At 38.3% G+C, this 18,085-nt stretch overlaps 1 protein-coding gene across 3 annotated transcripts in view; it reads left to right on the forward strand.

Annotated features, from left to right (window-relative positions):
• LOC149086469 (adenylate cyclase type 10-like) overlaps nt 1-18,085 on the forward strand; it is a 128,653-nt gene that overhangs the window by 77,302 nt on the left and 33,266 nt on the right. For all 3 annotated transcript variants that reach the window (XM_089255700.1, XM_089255704.1, XM_089255708.1), the window contains 5 exons: nt 13,171-13,237; nt 13,374-13,504; nt 14,108-14,481; nt 15,914-16,088; nt 16,363-16,497. In XM_089255700.1, coding sequence (XP_089111826.1) covers nt 13,171-13,237; nt 13,374-13,504; nt 14,108-14,481; nt 15,914-16,088; nt 16,363-16,497 — 882 coding nt within the window. The remainder of the gene's footprint in view (nt 1-13,170; nt 13,238-13,373; nt 13,505-14,107; nt 14,482-15,913; nt 16,089-16,362; nt 16,498-18,085) is intronic.

The following is an 18,085-nucleotide window of genomic DNA, read 5'->3' on the forward strand; positions in this document are numbered from 1 at the left end:
TTCGTTGTGAAGTTCTATCCACTCGGAGTGTCGTTGCTGCTACTTCAGTAAACGTTCTGAATAATTCAGTTGTTGCTTCATTTATTTCTTGATAATTTATGCATGATGTGATGTTTTGTATTATAGATCCTATTAGGGGTTTTAGATTCATCATAAAATTATTTATTCTTCTCACAGATGAACTATATTTGATTTGTTTCATCTTGTCAAGATTGCTCAATTGAATATGAATATATTTATGGCAACTTAATGTTACTTCTGTGCCGATTGACCTTGTTATTGAGCGCTGTATTTCATTGGAATTAGTCATAGTCATGTCCGGCCATCCTTTTGAGTTCCAGTGGGTATATGTTGGTTCTTCTTTGCTGTTATGTAGTAGATACAATCCGTTGCTCTGAATGAAGTTCATTATGTGAATTCCTCTGTGGTTTGTATCTGGATATCCCCATAATCTGTTTCTTCCGTTTAAGTCTGCTGCTATGATAGTTTTTGTTATTTTGGCTTTCCGGATGATTGCTGTGAGCTCCTGTAGCGTAAGATCTATGTCGTCGTAAGGTAATGAATATCCACTGATGAATAATAATTGTTCATTATTTAATTGCAACTTCACAGCTATTGTATGTTCCTTAATGTCAAAGATTGCTCCTTCTATTTTCTTGCTTAGTATTATAATAGCTGCTTTTTGGTTATACGAATGCCATATGTGCCAATCTGATGGAAAACCATGCAGTTTTCCTTTCCTAATCCATGGTTCTTGTATTAGAATGATATCAATATGGAGTTTTTCTGCTTGTTTCACTAAAAGTGATGTTGCATCTATACATTTGTCAATGTTTATTTGCAGTACTTTCAGTTCATCCGTACTTTTCCCAGCGATCATTTTTTTTTTTTTTTTTTTTGGGCTTATGGAGATCAGTATCTGCTATTATTATGTGCTCTGAAATGATTTGTGGATGATTCAGCTGCCGTTCTGGTGTGCTTTTGAAATGTTGGACATTGATTACTGGTTGCACTGTGGTTTACTGCTATTCTCACGGAACTGTTCATGTTGCTTTCCATGCAGTTAATGCATCTGCGTGTTTTCGTCGTGCATACATCTGTATTATGAATATTTCCACATTTTGCACATCTTGGATACGGATATTCGCAGTTTATTGCGTGGTGGTGATATCTCTGGCAGCGTGTACATCTGCTGATTTCTGAGCTGTGTGATGTATGTGAACTTGTAGATATGTTTCCAGGGGTTCTTGCGGTGGTTCTGCCATTCCGTATCGCCATAACGTGTTTTTGCCGTTGTCTACTTGGGCATGCTTGATCTTCCTTATTATGTTGCCGTTCGTAATTGTTGTTCATCGCTAGATTACTCATGTAACAGTTTATACGTTGTCTGCTGTTGTGTTTTCTGCTGTCGTTATGTACTCTGCTATGAAATGTTCGCTGATTTATTGTTCGTGTTTTTTTAAGATTGTACTCGTAATGGCGATTCCCTTTGTGAGAACGTGGGGATGAATCAACTACTTCGAATTCTCGTGAATGTTCAGTTTTGTCTGTTCTGGTCTTGCGATTTGCATACCTCATAGGCACATGTCCTCGAACTCGTTATTGCCCTGGGGGCGACCGTGCTAACTGCCTTGTTTCCGGCCATCTGTCAATGAGTTCATAGTCTGAATCGGCTTTGCTTGGGTCCCAAGATGCATTTTCTGATAATTTGAAATCATCATATGTTGCGTACCTGATAGGCGTAACTCCTCGTACACGGTATTGCAAACGGGGTGATCGTGTTGACCCTTTTTGCTTCGGCCATCTATCAATCAGTTCATATTCGGAGTCTGCTCTGCTTATGTCATGAGATGCATTTTCTGATACTTTGAAACCATCATATGTTGCGTACCTGACAGGCATAACTCCTCGTACACGGTATTGCAAACAGGGTGATCGTGCTGCTACTTTTTGCTTCGGCCATCTGTCAATCAGTTCATATTCGGAGTCTGCTCTGCTTATGTCATGAGATTTATTTTCTGGCTCTTCGGAGGTATCATATATTTCGTACATGGAAAGTACTCGCTTTCGTGAGCACGCTGGTGAATGTGGCGTCTCTCGCTGCATCTCCCATTCGTCGATTATTTTATATTCCTCATATGCCTCACTGTCAGATGTATTCTCAGATGAATAGTGTTCATCATTATACAAAGTAGACTTTTTAGGCATCGATTGGCCACTTTCATCTCTAGATCGTTTGAAGAATCGATTGCCACTGTCGATTACAGGATTATCATCATTGATTTCAGGATGTTGAATGACCTTCAGTTGCTCGATGTGATGTATCAGATCTTCAGCGGACTGGCTTTTCTTAGAGATGCTGTCGCTGCTTTCCGTTGGGATTACTGGAATATCCGTATTCGCAAATCCATCAATTTTTGAGGTCGCCTGTTCAACTAATGACAATGCAGAGAGAGCCGGGGATTCACTTTTTCTAGCCAATTCATCATTTGAACCAGATCCTACATCAGTTGAGCAGTTGATAGTCATGGTGGAAAAGTCTAGCATGGAGTTCTTACCCTTTAGCACGACCAGGTTATATTTTTTATGTCTTGTTCTCTTAGACTTGCTCTTACCTTTCTGCTCAGTCTTAGCCGACGTCAGTGTAGAAGAAGTACATTGTTTTGCTGTAGGTAAAGTCTGCGTGGCTTCTTGGTCATGTGCTTGCGTCGAATCTGAATGGTCACTCACATTAGATCGAAGTGTGTAGGCTTTTGGATAAATTGTGGCCATCACTTCTCCGAATAGGTTTGACATCTGGAGTCTTATTACCTCTTGTGCTCTTACCGGTAATCGGTACCTTTTCTTTCCACTGCTGTTCTTCCAGGAGGCTCCAATAAACAACAAAAAGGCTTTAGTGGCATCAATATAAGTCATCAACAGGTTTTGTAGTTGTGGTCGTTCACCAAGGGGAATGCATGACCGAGATTTAATAGTGCTCTCGGTGAGTTGTGTCCATATAGCTTTTCCTGCATCATAAGCATACGGCCCCATTTGTTGTGTTTCGTAATTGTCTATTTTTTTGGCACTATGAGCATGTTCTCTACTTTCTTTACACACAACGTTGTTTAGTAGAGGTAGTTCTGATTTGCCCGTAATCATTTTTTTCAAAGTCCTGAATTTCATTGCTTACGTAGCTCATTAACTGATAAAGAGTTTGGTTTTTTGTTGCTACTATTGACTGCTTTGTGATGAGGAATCTGAATATCAACACAGAAACCTGCTTTCCATTATAATAGTTATAATATACATAAGAAATAGTTCATCCTCCATAACAGTATTTGAAAAGGCCGAACTTTTAACAAAAACTTCGGCCAGACTATTTCAGATCAGCTGACATTTTTAAAAGGCTTAAGAGAAGCGCGAGGCACAGAAAGGTTCCAAATGTAAGAATGAGAACAGACTATAAAAAGAATAAGAGGAGCCTATTGAGTAATACTAAATTACTCATAGAAAATCTAGAATGATCTTACGCCAATGTTATGACTATGCACAGATCTATATCATTCAAAATCGAAGAAACAATCATAAAATTGTTAATTTAACGACAATTTCTCATCACACCCTATAAAATACCGATCATCACACATGACTCTGTACAAAGATAACCTGTACGACCATAAGACTCTGTACGACACCAATCTTTGCAGTCTCTCGCAATCGATTTCCAAATAAATCGTTTGCGTACCATACCTAGAGTGGCTTTTATCCCAGAATAGGACAGATTATGCACAGAGTCGAACGCTAGACGTCGCATTGAAATGGGTACATAAGGGCGTATATCGTCAGTAGACACATCACAGTAGATATTAACACCGGAGATATCGAGGCGTTTTAGCTGAAGCCCAGTTTCACTTTGAAGCAAGGTATGCAATTCGTCATCATCTGCCTGCGCCCGTGCCAATTCTGCATAATCGATTGCACAAGGAGTGTGCATTTCACAAATTCTTGAGAAAGCATCAGCTATGACGTTACTATCCCCAGGCAAATATCGTAAATCTGTCGAAAACTGACTAATATATTCAAGGTGTCTAAGTTGCCGGGGAGAACATTTATCGTTACGTTGTTTGAAGGCATACGTGAGAGGACGATGATCACTGAAAATTATGAAGTTGCGTCCCTCCAAAATGTGCTTGAAATGCTTAACAGCTGAATATATTGCTAAGAGCTCTCTGTCATATGTACTGTACTTTTTTTCAGTCGAACTGAGCTTACGTGAAAAAAATGACAATGGTTGGGTTTTGTTTCCTATTTGCTGTTGAAGGACTGCACCCAATGAAGTGTCTGAAGCATCGGCAGTCAAAAACAATTTTGCATTCGGAACAGGATGGGCCAGAAGTGCGGCGTTGGCAATTGATTGCTTGCATGACAAAAAAGCGGATTTGGCCTCCTCAGACCAAACTATTTCAGTTTTATCTTTTTTTATCTTGCTTTTTGCTAATTCATGCAAAGGAGCTTGCACCCTGGCGGCATCTTTAAGGAATCTGTGATAGAAATTTACAATTGCCAAAAAACGCTTCAATTCAGTCACTGTTGATGGCAATGGATAATGGAGCAATGTTTGTACTTGATCTGGTAAAGATGCAATCCCATCGGGAGAAACAAGAAAACCCAGAAAATTAATTTGACGTTGTACACCGAATACACATTTAGATGGATTGATCACGATACCACAGTCATTTAGTCTTTGAAAAACACGTTTTAAGTCAGCTTCATGAGATTTTTCGTCAATGGAAGCGATTAACAAATCATCGAGATATGCGTAACAACAATCTAAGTCACGAAATGCTTCGTCAATAAAACGCTGAAACGTTTGAGCTGCATTTTTCAGGCCGAAGCACATATAAACATATTCGTATAGCCCAATGGGTGTAATTATGGCGGTTTTGGGAATGTCTTTAGGATTGATCGGTATTTGGTGATATGCTTTTATTAAATCAATTTTGAAAAAATCTTTTTGCCACTCAAGTTGATGGAAAAATCCTGTATATTTGGAAGCGGGTATCTATCTGGGATGGTTATTGCATTGAGTCCGCGGAAGTCCCCACAAATTCTCCATTCGTTGCTTTTTTTGGGTACAAGATGGATGGGACTCGACCAAGGGCTTTTTGAGGGCCGAATTATACCTTGTTGCAACAGTTCATTAAATTGTTTTTTAACAGCTGCAAGTTTTTCAGAAGACAATCTTCTAGCTTTTGCGAAAACCGGTGGTCCCGTAGTTTCGATGAAGTGCATGACAGAGTGTTTCTTTGGAACTGCATTTAAAACTGAGCTGATAAGCTGAGGAAATTTGGCTAATATGCGGTGGTGTGGAGAATCACCAGAGATCGGCGTTAAACCAAAAGAGTCGTTTTGGGATTCTAAACCATTCACTGATAGCGATGTTTCATTATCGATCAAACAAGAATTTTTAACATCTATAAGCAAACCAAATCTTTCCAAAAAGTCGGCTCCAATAATGGGATGTGAAACATCTGCCACAGTGAAAACGAAAGGAAAGTCCCTCCTTAGTCCAAGATTCAGAACTAGATTTTTGTTGCCAAACGTTTGGATTTCGGATCCATTTGCAGCATATAGTGAGAGTTTGTGAGGTTTTGTCAAGTTAGTCAGGCGTTTCGGAAAACAACTGATTGATGCGCCAGTGTCAATTAGAAATCGGAAACCCGTATTAACGTCGATGACAAATAGGCGACTATGGAGAAGGCTTTCGTCAGCTGTCGCCGAAACAGACGAGCTCACTAGTTTTCCTGAAACTGACATGGAGGAATACATTTATGAGCTTTTTCTCCAAACTGCTCATGGTACCAGCAAAGCCTTCCGTTTTTCAAAGCATCACCGAATTTATTTCGGTTACGAGATTGAGATCGTTTGCGATAACCGCGAGATAGTCTAGGAGATCGCGAAAGCCTTTCAAATGATTGCTGTAGCGAAGCAATTTCGTTTTTCAAATCATCAAACTCTGAAGTGTGAGACACAGCTGAAGTATTAGATGACACATGAGAAACCTCACAGATTTTGTCAGCTATTTTCGCTAACCCAATTAACGGTTCGCTAGAAGCTTGTAATATTTGTTGGGAGTGCAAAGGTAATCTCTGCATCCAGAGATTTCTCAAAATGTCACTTTCCATTTTACCCTCAGCTAACGTTTGCATTTCGTGCAAAAGCTGGGACGGGCGTTTGTCGCCTAGTTGAAGCTCCTGGAGTAACATTCGCAATTTGGAAGATCCTGATTGTTGAAACTGCTCCAGCACACGAGTTTTGAGAGTCTCGTACATGTGCTGTTGGGGAGGATTGCGAATGATCAAATGCGAATGATTCAAAACTTTGCAATCAAGAGCTCCTACAACGGCATGAAATTTAGTTTCATCGGCTGTTATGCCTGCCGTTTTGAATTGTGACTCAATTTGAAGAAACCAAATCTCTGGATTTGCTTCCCAGAATGGAGGGGCTCGAAAGGCAACACGTGAAACTTCAGCTGATGCAATAGGTTGAGCCATGACAAATGCAAGTATGGAGACAAATACCGGCAAATCGAGAGTAGAAAGTTTATTCCTCACCTTGAATTTCCAGGAACGTCTCTATATTGGGTAGAAACGAGTAGACTTGGCTTGAAAAATATATATATATCCAAAAGACTAGGAGATTAGAAAAGTTTCTTTTGAAGAGCGTACGAACGGAAAGCACAAGGCGCGAAAACGAATTTTAAACGATGGAGAAATTAACTTCAATGTCCAAAATCAGATGCGTCCTATAGGTCACCAGTGATCCGATGCTTGTAGTGACGACATAAAACAAATCGGTGGTACAATTCCAACTGACATTTTTTCTTTTTTTTACAATCACCAGGAGCGTGAGGAGGGTGCGCCATCTATACAGATAAGAATGCACTACAATGTAATCTGAGCTATTCCCATGAGCATGGCTCCATTTTTTATATTTTTTTATTTGTATTTTCTCTTAGCTTAATTTCTTGTTTTACATGAAATGACTAAAAATATTTTTGAAAGAGGTATATCTCTTTAAAGTAAACAGATATACCTGTAAAGAGTGATTCTGAAGCAGAAATTGTCAACTCGTCGGCAGTTAAATCGCGGTTCTTCAAAAGGTATTGTTCTTCAGTTTTCGCAGCTCAAGGACTGGTGTGGTTGACTTTTACTTCACTTCAGCCTCGTCGTCGGAAAATATTCGTCGCCGTGGGTTGCTGTGAGGGGTGAGTCTTCTGATTATGCCGATTTCATTTTTGTTGGGCAGTCAGTGCGCTTGAAAATGGGAAGTAAGAGTATGTCGAAACTGTGTTTTTTGCATGGGATTTCTTTTGCCAGCCATCGTGCGGCATGGGACAAGGTATCTAATGCTTATATTTCATTACTTGAATATGATATGAACGCACGTAGTGACGACGACGAGGCCCCTAACGAAGCTAGTGTTAGACACGATCTAATAGTCGCCATACTAAAAACTCTCGACATGCATTCGTCCCGTACGAGACATGCAGAGATTAAATCGTCTTCAAGAGGTGCGTGCAGTGGTAACAATTCTTTCTGTGAACTTATTGAACTGGGCTTTAGGCTCGTAAACTGTGAAGTTGATTATGACAAGTACGAAATTGAGGATGCTATGATATGGAAACTCGGTGAAGTGCTCGATGGCGAGGCATCATCTTGTGGTATATTTCGCAAAAACAGCCCTTCTCCCCGTCAATCATCTGATGACGATGCAAATAGCGTCAATGGAAAGGGAGGTCAGAAGAAAAAGAGAAATAAGAAGAAAAAGAAGAGAGATAATGGCCCGAAGGACATTATTTGTGAGCCCATTATTGTAGAAAGGTGTGAGGTGCCCCAGGGTACCCTGTGTAATGATGGTTCAAACGAATCCCCACTTGTTAGTGCCTACGCTGTGGCCAGCGCATCAAAGGTCGATTTGGCCAATGCTGTAACAGCAAGTAATGACGTAGTCGCTCCAGCCAATGGGCAAACAGCTACTTGTGACGTCATTGCTACAGCCAATCAGGACTCAACCAGCAATAAGACGCGCAGGAGCGATGTCGCTAAAGCTATACCATCAACAAGTACCGTAGGAAATGCGGGAAATACAGGACAAAATATCGGAAACTCTGGAAATAATTCAAAAAATGAAGAAATTGATGATCCAGACCCTAATAATCCTAATCAATGGAGAGAAGTCTCTCATAAGAAAGTTCGCATTCCCCCATTGACTCTTACCAAGTATGGGAACTGGATGGAATTGCTGCAAAAAATTAAAAGCACCTGCCAAGAGACTTTTTCGGCAAAAACAGCCGGTAAAAATATGATGTTGTTTTTGAACTGTGAAAATGACCACCGTGCGATTACAAAAATGTTCGATGCGAATAACATAAAGTATAGCACATACATGCTCCATTCAGATAAGACAATAAAAGTGGTTATCAAGGACTTAGAAAGAAATACCCCCTGTGAAGTGATCAAAGAGTCGCTGGAAGCCGAGGGCTTCGAAATCATAAATGTTGCTCAGTTAAAAAGCCATAGAGGACAGGGCCCTGACAGAATAGTAATACCAATTCCGATTTGGCTTGTGGAAATGCCCCGAAAAAATCGGAGTAAGGAAATTTATAAGTTGACTTCTTTGAACTACATCAGAATTCGAGTTGAAATGTATAGAAAACGCCAGGGTGTGGTCCAGTGTTTCAATTGTCAGGCCTGGCGACATACATCGAAGTCATGTCATAATGATCCACGCTGTGTCAAGTGTCCAGGGGAACATCACTCCTCTGAATGCAGTCTGAAGCGGGGTGAGCAAGACCCGATATGCACCAACTGTGGAGGAAAACACAGTGCAAATTACAGAGGCTGTTTATCGTGCCCCACTAGCAAAGGCAGAATGGCCAGAAATGAAAACACGACAAGACGTCCAGATATACCAAGAAACAGACCAAATATTGGTATGCATAATCATGAAAATGATAGACAATCCGACAAGTTGAGACCAAGTCACAAATCTCAATATAAATCTCAAGATGACCATGATGATGACTGCTCAAGCGTCAGTTCAGCTAGAGGCTGGCCCAAAGGAAGGAAGGGAAGGTTCAACGAACCTAAAAGGACTTCTACTGTACCAACGGCCGAGGCAGTGCCAACTCATGATGACGAGAGTGTTGTGGTTCAGCGGGCTACCGACGAGATGGTGCCTTTTGCCAAAATACTGAGGTCCCCTCCTCGACGAAGTGAATCACCGGCAACAGCTGTTAGAGACGTGCGGGTCTCCAAAGCAGCTTCCAATAGCAGTAAAGTAAACTGCAATGTGGTGAAACCAACAGCTTCGAATCAACGATCTGACATGTGTGGTGGCAACCGTGTGGAAAAAGAACCCACGAAAATAGCAAATAACGATATCAATATGAACTCTAATAGCATAATTTTCCCGATTCAACAACTAATATCTATTACGAAGGACTGCTTTCTGAAAATCCTCAGAGCTACTTCAAACGAGGAGAAAATAGAAATCTTCAACTGTTTTCTAACTGCAGCTGAACACTTATTTGCTTCAACACTCACAAATGTCTAGTACACCAAATGTTGTGTTGCATAACATGAAGATCATGGCTTGGAATGCCCAAAGCTTGGTCTCTAGCATGACTGAGTTCAGGGACATCCTTGACACTGAGGGTGTTCACTTGGCACTGGTGGGGGAAACTTGGCTTCGTCCTTATCACACTGCCAAAGTAGCAAATTATGACTGTATCAGACAGGATAGAAGCTTTGGTCCAGGAGGAGGAGTAGCTATATATGTAAAGCGACACATTAATTATGATATTATTCAGCTACCTCCCTCGACACAATGTGAGGTAATAGCAATAGAGATCTACGTAAACAATCAAAAAATTAGGATAGGAGTGTGCTATAAACCTCCGAGAAATACTATAGACATTCCACTTTTTAACGAATTTTTCAATTGTCAGTACCCAGTGATAATGTGTGGCGACATGAATGCTAAATCCTTTCTGTGGAACTCGTACTCTACAAACACCCAAGGCAGGGTGCTCGAAAATTTTTGTATCAGAAAGAGCATTCAACCTTATGCGCCATACACTCCAACTCATTTTCCTGACCAGGCTGGCCAGTCACCAGATATTCTTGACATAGCGCTTGCTAAGAACCTTACATTTACTATGTCGGTTCACGTTCAACCTGTCACGGATTCTGATCACAACCCTATATTTCTGGTAGCGGATTTCAATATTCCTTTTATATGTAAACCAAAGAAAATAGTGATATGGCCATTATTTAATCGAAAGCTGGCCAGAATCACCTTGCCTTCCTTCACGGGTGGCAATATTGATCAAATTGAATCTGACTTATTGTTTCTCACAGAAACCATCACTAACACTGCTAAGGAATCCACCCGAGATGCTCCCACTAATAATCCACTGGGTATTCCCCGCTGGATTAAGGAACGCATCAAATTAAAAAACAAATTTAGGAGGAAATGGCAAAGAACGTTAAATCCGTACTACCAAGATAGATACAGATCTATAAAAAGAGAAGTATCCAGAGAAATCAAAGAATGTATGAGTGAGCGTTACTTCAGCTTTTTACGTGAGGCAAATTGTGCTGATGGCACGTTATACAAAGTGTATAAAACATGTAAGCCCACTTATTCGAGGATTCCTCCGATTGTTGGCACAAGCGGAACAGTATATAGTGACAGTGATAAAGCGGAAATATTTGCTGACACATATGAGAGACAGTTCTCTCCATGTGATAACACTCCTCCTCAGCTTATTGCCAGTGTTGACAGAGAAGTTCAAGTATTCTTTAGGGATATTCCCCCAGAACAACCCTCTGCTTTGTTTCCTACGAACACTGAAGAAGTAACAAACATTATCAAAAACCTCAAAAAGAAAAAAGCACCTGGTCAGGACACCATCACCAACAACACTATCAAGAATCTCCCCGAAAATATGGTTCGCCAGCTGGTCAACATATTCAACGAATTACTTCGTACAAACCACTTTCCGGCAGAATGGAAACTCGCTAAAGTTAAGGTCATCCCCAAAGCTGGACATGACCTACACTATCCACATAATTGGCGCCCAATCTCACTTCTCAGTTCATTAGGGAAACTTTTTGAGAGAGTGATAGCCATCAGACTACACAAATTTGTAGAGGACAATAACATTATCGGTCCAGAGCAGCACGGTTTCCGCAGCAAGCACTCGACCACCACTCAATTATTGCGGTTCGTAGAACGAATTCAAGAAGCCAAAATTTATAAAGACACTGCAGCAGTAGCCTTTTTCGATTTAAAGAAATCTTTTGATAAAGTTTGGCACAATGGGCTGCTGTTTAAGATGATTCGCATGGGAATGCCGTATAACATCATAAAATTTGTGAGCAATTATCTCGACTCGCGCTCCTTCCGAGTACAGATAAATGACTCAATATCTAATTCTAGACAGATTCGTTCATCAATAGCTCAGGGAAGTGTGTTAGGTCCTATCCTACACAATTTTCATATGAATGACTTCCCAGTTGCCCCTAAGGGTTTCACCGCTCTTTATGCCGACGATAGTGCCCTTTGTTGCACAGATAGGGACCCTGGCAAGGCCCTTTCAAATTTGCAAGAAATGGTAAGATTGGTCGAGCGCTGGTGTGTGCGAACCCGTGTTGAACTGAATGCAGATAAAACCAAATTCATGTGGTTCACTAACAAGTCCTCATTACCACAACAAGCACACATAGAGGTACAAGGAGTTATAATCAACCCAGTCATTCACAATAAATATTTGGGGGTGATAATGGACAAGAGATTCAGTTTCTCCCGGCAGTGTGTTGATACCATCCGTAGGGCGACCGTCGCCTCGGTCATGCTCAACAGACTAAGCCACAGGCACTCAAGTCTTTCAATTCGAAATAAAATTATTCTGTATAAGATGGCAATTAGACCGATTCTTCTGTATGCTGCGCCTGTCTGGTTGTTCTCGAAGAAAATGAATATCATCGCTCTGGAGAGATTTCAGAACAAGACTCTGAGGAGATACACCGGACTACCTTGGTACGTTAGAAACGTTAATATCAGACGTGATTCCGGAGTGGCTGATGTAACGTCATATGCAAAGAAACTGGCAAAGAACTTATTTGATAAATTGAACGATTCTGAATTTCCACACCTTGCGGAGATTTCATCATACGACAGTAGACACAAAGCCCGATTAAAAAGACCAAAAAATTTTCTACACATGCCTCGACCTGTGTTGCCAGGTCTATGAACATTTGAAAACTTTTGAAAGAAAAAATAAAAAAAAAACCCCTTGGGTCTCAGGTGAACCTACGTCTTCACCCACCTTATTAGAATCTAACTATCATTGCAAAGCGCACTACTGCACAGGAATTGGCAGAGTCATGATGAAGGGGGTTTGATGGATTATAACTATCCATTGGAACCCCGTTTCACCAATTACGGTTTTCGGTTTTCGGAAGCAGAAATAAATAAGTCAAGCTTGCAGATAATAATCATTAGATTCCTTTTGATTGGCATGAAAATTTAGCTCAAGACATGGCTGTTTCATGTCATTGCATGCATCCATATTGACTGAAATGTTTATTTGAGAAATCCATGTTTGTTAACTGCGGCAGAAAAACTGGGAAAAATCTCAGTTAGCTGAAAGATTCATAAGTCGAGATATCACTGTGTGCACATTTATCATTAAAAAATGTAATTTAATTTTAATTATCTATGATTGCTAGTTTTTATCTCAAAATGATGGATTTTGATGATTTTACTGAATACGACACAGGAATCGTAAAAAAATTTAAAATCTTATTATTTCTTAAATAATTTTTTTTTTTACTTTAACAGACTTTCTTGACTTTTCTGACTTTTTGCTGAGATTAAACGGTTGAAGAATCGACTGTTGAAAAGCAATAAGAGTGAATACCCTGTATTTATTTAGAAAAGTTATTTACTTTTGAAAAATATTTTTGGATTTCAAAGAATGTGCTTAATTTTTACTTACTTTAGTTATGGTTTTTTTAAATTGATAAAACTTTTTTGAAAAGGATCTTTAATTTGTAGCGCTATTGTGATGATCAAATGAGTAATTTTTTTAAACATTGAATTTCATTCATTTAATAGTTCAGGGTACTTACTGTTTCTGAGGAAAGATCATTACCGAAGTTGCCTCGTTCATATAAATTTACTGGTAAGTTGAATATAGGTTTTAAATGCATGTGTACATTCACTAATTTCCGTATTAGCACATTAAATTACATGTATGTCAGAGAATTATCATTTTGTATTGCTTATTTATTCATAGTTATTTTTATGATTGTCTTTAGATGCCATTGATGAAATACTGAGCAATATTGAAGCTCCTCATAGAATTGTCTTGAAAAGAGCTGCTATATTGGGCCACTCTTTCTGCAAATATATTTTTGTGATTGCAAATGAGGATTTAAGCGAAAATAAGGTAATGTATCAAAGAGATTGTCAGGTCAGGAAAACATGTTTATGAGAAACAAATTATTCATTTCTATTTCATTAGCAGTCACAATTTGTTGATAAAACTAGAACTCTTTGAGGGATTTGAACATCCCTTTAGTACAAATAGCTCAAAAAAGTTTGTAAAAACAGGAAGAAAAAAAAACATCTCACGTATAAGGTCATCTTGAATAATATGGAATATGGCCTCAAGGCCATTTGAGCTTTTACAAGCTTGCCACAACTGGAGTTTCCAAATTCCAGATATTTTGTAGATGTTTGGATTGATTATTGCTTGTCCAATGACAAGTTATGCTGTCAGGTGAAAGTGAAAATCTTGAGGCTGCTCCACAAAAGGTGCACAGGCTTTATTTTAATCATGAGAACCTTGCACGGCTTACTTTTTATTACTTACAAACTTAATGCAAAGCATGAAACTCAGTAGTGCTCAAACAATAATTAACACTTCATACATGAAATTTTATATCTTATATTTTTTTCTGTGTTAGATCAAAAAATGTTCATTTGTTATGAAATGTTATGATCTTACCCTGTAACAGACCTTTTTCTTTTCTTTTTTTTGCTTGGTTAGCTACATAAAAGTATCAAATACCTGATGTCCATGAATGTCCTAACTGTTCGACCTGATTTTGATCTAGAAAATAATCCTATGTTATCGACCAAAAATCATCCTTTCATTGTGAAAGTGATTCATCACAAGGACCTGCATTCCACAAAGACTGTGGCGACTGATGAGATTGAACTCAATATAGATAGAGATCCATTCCAAGAATTTCGATTTCGTATATCATATCTTTATAGAAGTAGGATGATGTCTTTAACCAAGGAGCAAAGAAATAGGATGAGTGTGGAAATAGTCAAAATGTTGAAGAAGGAAGGATGTCTTTGCACTTTTTGCAAACAAGAACAAGATGAATTCAGGAGCAGATTGCCATTTATCTCAAAGTATGTAAAATAACTATTTAGAAATTGAGTTTATTGAATAAAACCTACTTTCAAATTGAGTAAATGGTGTGTTTTATTAACAGAGATGGATGAGATTTACAAAATGAAAATTACTGAATCCAAAACAATTTTTTTAGTCTGATTAGTGAAATCAAAATATTTTTATACAACAATTTTGTGTAGATCCTGGACATAGTTTTAAGGCTCAAGCAAACTGGGCAAGTTTACTAGCTACTTCCCTGTGGATTTACTTACTGCTACTAAAATCAATCTGTGTGTGATAACATTTTCCAATAAACTCTCAGCAAATTTGGTCTCTTCAAGGAAAGTGAGTTTCAGATCATTCTGCGAGTGTGAGTTAAGTTAAAGTGTGGGCTACTTTACTCTTTCTCTCTAAGGTTTTTGTTACTTGGCTAGTAAGTGGTATTGTGTCTTTTCATCAAAATGATTAAAATATGATAGAAAAGAATTAAAGGAAATAAGTAACTGACATTGAAGACTAGAACACTGCCATTGGGCTTATTCTGTCCAACCCAGTTTCTAGGGCAGAACCTGGGTGGATAAATAACTAGCAGAAATATGTCTCTGCCTGGACTTTTTCATATTGAATGTTGAAGTGAGAAAATATTATAAAGAGATGAAAAATTTTCAAAATCACTTTTTGGAAACTACAGTAAACAAAGTATTAACACATTATTGATGGCATGCTGCAGAACAAATCTGTCCGCAGTTCCTTCACATTTTGGTACGTTATGAAACCTGGATATATTGTGGAATCAGTTGTATTGTTTTCACTTTATTTTTTCCCCCTTTAACTTTATTTGAATTAATAAAATATACTTTTATATAATCTTTTGTATTGTGTTTATAGATTTTATGAGGATGGTGGTGACAAATAATGGCCCTATCATGTTTACATCTATTTTGTTGTTGTTGAGAAATGGTGCTCTTTTTAAAATTCTTTTTCTATACAGATTTCTTGTGTATAATTTCTTAAACTCCATTCTTTCTTTCAATATACCTGATGGTCAATAACCTTTACATTGGCTCAAGACTTTGACTTAATTGAAATCAATCAAAATGTCTAGATAGTAAAATGTGTGTATTTGGTCTTGCAATATGCCCTTTTTTTTCTTTTTTTTTTTGCATCTTTTGAAATTGTTAGTGCAGCGGTTCTAAAATTTGTGCATTTGCAGCTCCCTTTGCTTGTGAGCATTTATCTGCGGCTTCATGTAATAATCGAACAAAGAACTGCTTCAAAACATCAAACAGTTGTCCATTAATACCACCAGCTCACTGTGATTCTTCTAACGAAGGTTGGTGACACCGCGATGCACACTTTTGGAAACATTGCATTAGTATTTTGAATGCTACTCTAACTAGAAGTCTTGTACTCATGACCGATATTTTTCAATCTTTACTGTCATTTCAGAAAAATATTACAAGTTCCTAATTTGGATTTACGGAAGTGCTGTTGTTTGGCTACCAAGATTAAAACTTACAAGATGATTGCATCAATTTTCCATACTGTTGGCCAGTATCTGAATGCTGCTCGTTACTATGCTAAACTTGCTGAAGCCTATGTTTTCGATGAAAATCCAATTATGGCAAGTTGACTAATTATATACTACATGAAATTCATGGCAACCACAATTTCATTGTTGTTCAGTGATAACTTATGATAGCCACCAATTCCATGCATAATTATATGCAATGGAGTAAAATTCCACTGTCAAATTGTAAGATATGGAACTGAAAGACACTACTGCACTATGAGGTTGAAAAAAAATCATTCACATTTTTATTATTGATGGTTATTGTGTAGATTATCTTGAAAATTAAAATACATGCTTGAGTGATTTTTTTTTATTTATTTTGAAGGTACTTGTGTGTACTGACCTTGTAGAGAAAGAAATACCTTGCAAATCACTTTTGGGAACTTATAAAACTCATTTAGAAGAAAGAAATATTGTTGTTCCCTTGTTGATGGCTTTTGTATGCAGAATAAAAGCTCAGGTAATCATTAACTTATTATCATATGAATGGATGAAACCACTGACATGCCTGGGAAGGAGTTGGGTAGGGTTCAAACCCCCTTTCCATTCCCTGTTATTGAATTATGCTATTGTATGTCAATTCACACAAGTTCAATTAAAAAAAATAATCAGACCACCAATCTGGTGAAAAGTAATCCAACAGCTCTTTTCCTCATGTTACTATTCCTCTCATTCAGAAAGATCAGAAATGGAGTTCGAAAATTATGTAATAATTTGTTCAGAAAGCCCAAGTTATGACTTTTATGGCAGGTATATCTCTTGTAAAAATTGGAATTTTCCCTTGGCTTACTTAACAAATTACACAGCATGGCAAAGACTTTGTAAGACCTGATCTTTAAAATAAAATAGAGAAACAAGAAATTGTTATTTGTTTTAGTTTTTCATTTAAAATATGTTCCTCCGGTTTCAATACACTTGTTACAGCGATTTAGTAATGACTCGAGTGTCTTTTTCAGCTTACTTTGTGGAATAGAATTGCGCTGCCAGAGCATGTGTTGAAGATATTTTTTTGGTTTGTGGTGAATTTTTTAACTTCCATTCCATATTTTGTTGTATTGTTTTAGGATCATACTGAAAACATCATGTTTTGTCACCTGTAACATTCGATTTCAAAAAGTTTGGATCATTTTCAGCACTGAAATGATGTGTCTGCAATATGCACTTCTCATTGATTTTTGTTCATTGTGTGTGAAACAAATTTAGCTCAGACTTTAGTTTTGCCCAAATCTTCATGCAGGATGTTTTGAATGGTGTCTTTGGTGATGTCCCCATCATTAAAGACTTTTCCCATCATTCTCAGTGACACACAGAGATTATTTGCTAACCTTTGTCAGGGATGCTGTGAAGCAGCAGATCTGACAAAGGTTCTTCAAAGGGACTCTTTGTTAAACTGCTCTGGGGAGCCATGGATAAACTTTGATTAGGGAAAGGGTGATTAGGCCACAGGGAAAAAAGTTTGAGAACACTTGTTTTAGGTTATTTTTTCATCTGTTTTCTAAATTTACTGATTTGTTTTATTTTCCCCAGAGTGGCTGCAGAACCCCTGGGAAGTCACAAGAAACCCTAATGGCTCTGTTGAGCACAGGTTGAGAACCAGTGGAGAAACTGGAGAAACCGTGAGACACCCAGGCTCTGTCGCAAGAAGCAACGTTGAGGTCCAGGGCATCTCTGGCAAAACCAATATTTATTGATACATCAAAGATTACATGTAGTGCAAGGAAATTAAAAATTATGTAAAACAAAGAATCAAATTAATCAAATTAAAGTCAAAGTGCAATGGGCACAGATAATAAATAATCATCGAAAGTTGTATAAAATCATATCGCAAAAGGCGCAATCAGAAATTTGATTGATCAAGGATTGTATGACAGAAGTGCAGAGCACCCCATTGCACTCGAGCAGTTCAATACACTCAGTCCAATTCGCTTTTGATCACAGTTGAAGGTCTTTAAAATATTTCCGGAACTCTTGATTAGATTTAGGATTCATCCTGCTCCTTCAAACAGTGCGACCAGCACACTGTCAGGGTGAAGACGCGGCGATCTCCT

The sequence above is a fragment of the Pholcus phalangioides genome, unplaced genomic scaffold (assembly GCF_987345545.1).
Source record: "Pholcus phalangioides strain wild (caught in Gottingen) unplaced genomic scaffold, Ppha-v1.0 ptg000004l_1, whole genome shotgun sequence".
NCBI lineage: Eukaryota > Metazoa > Arthropoda > Arachnida > Araneae > Pholcidae > Pholcus > Pholcus phalangioides.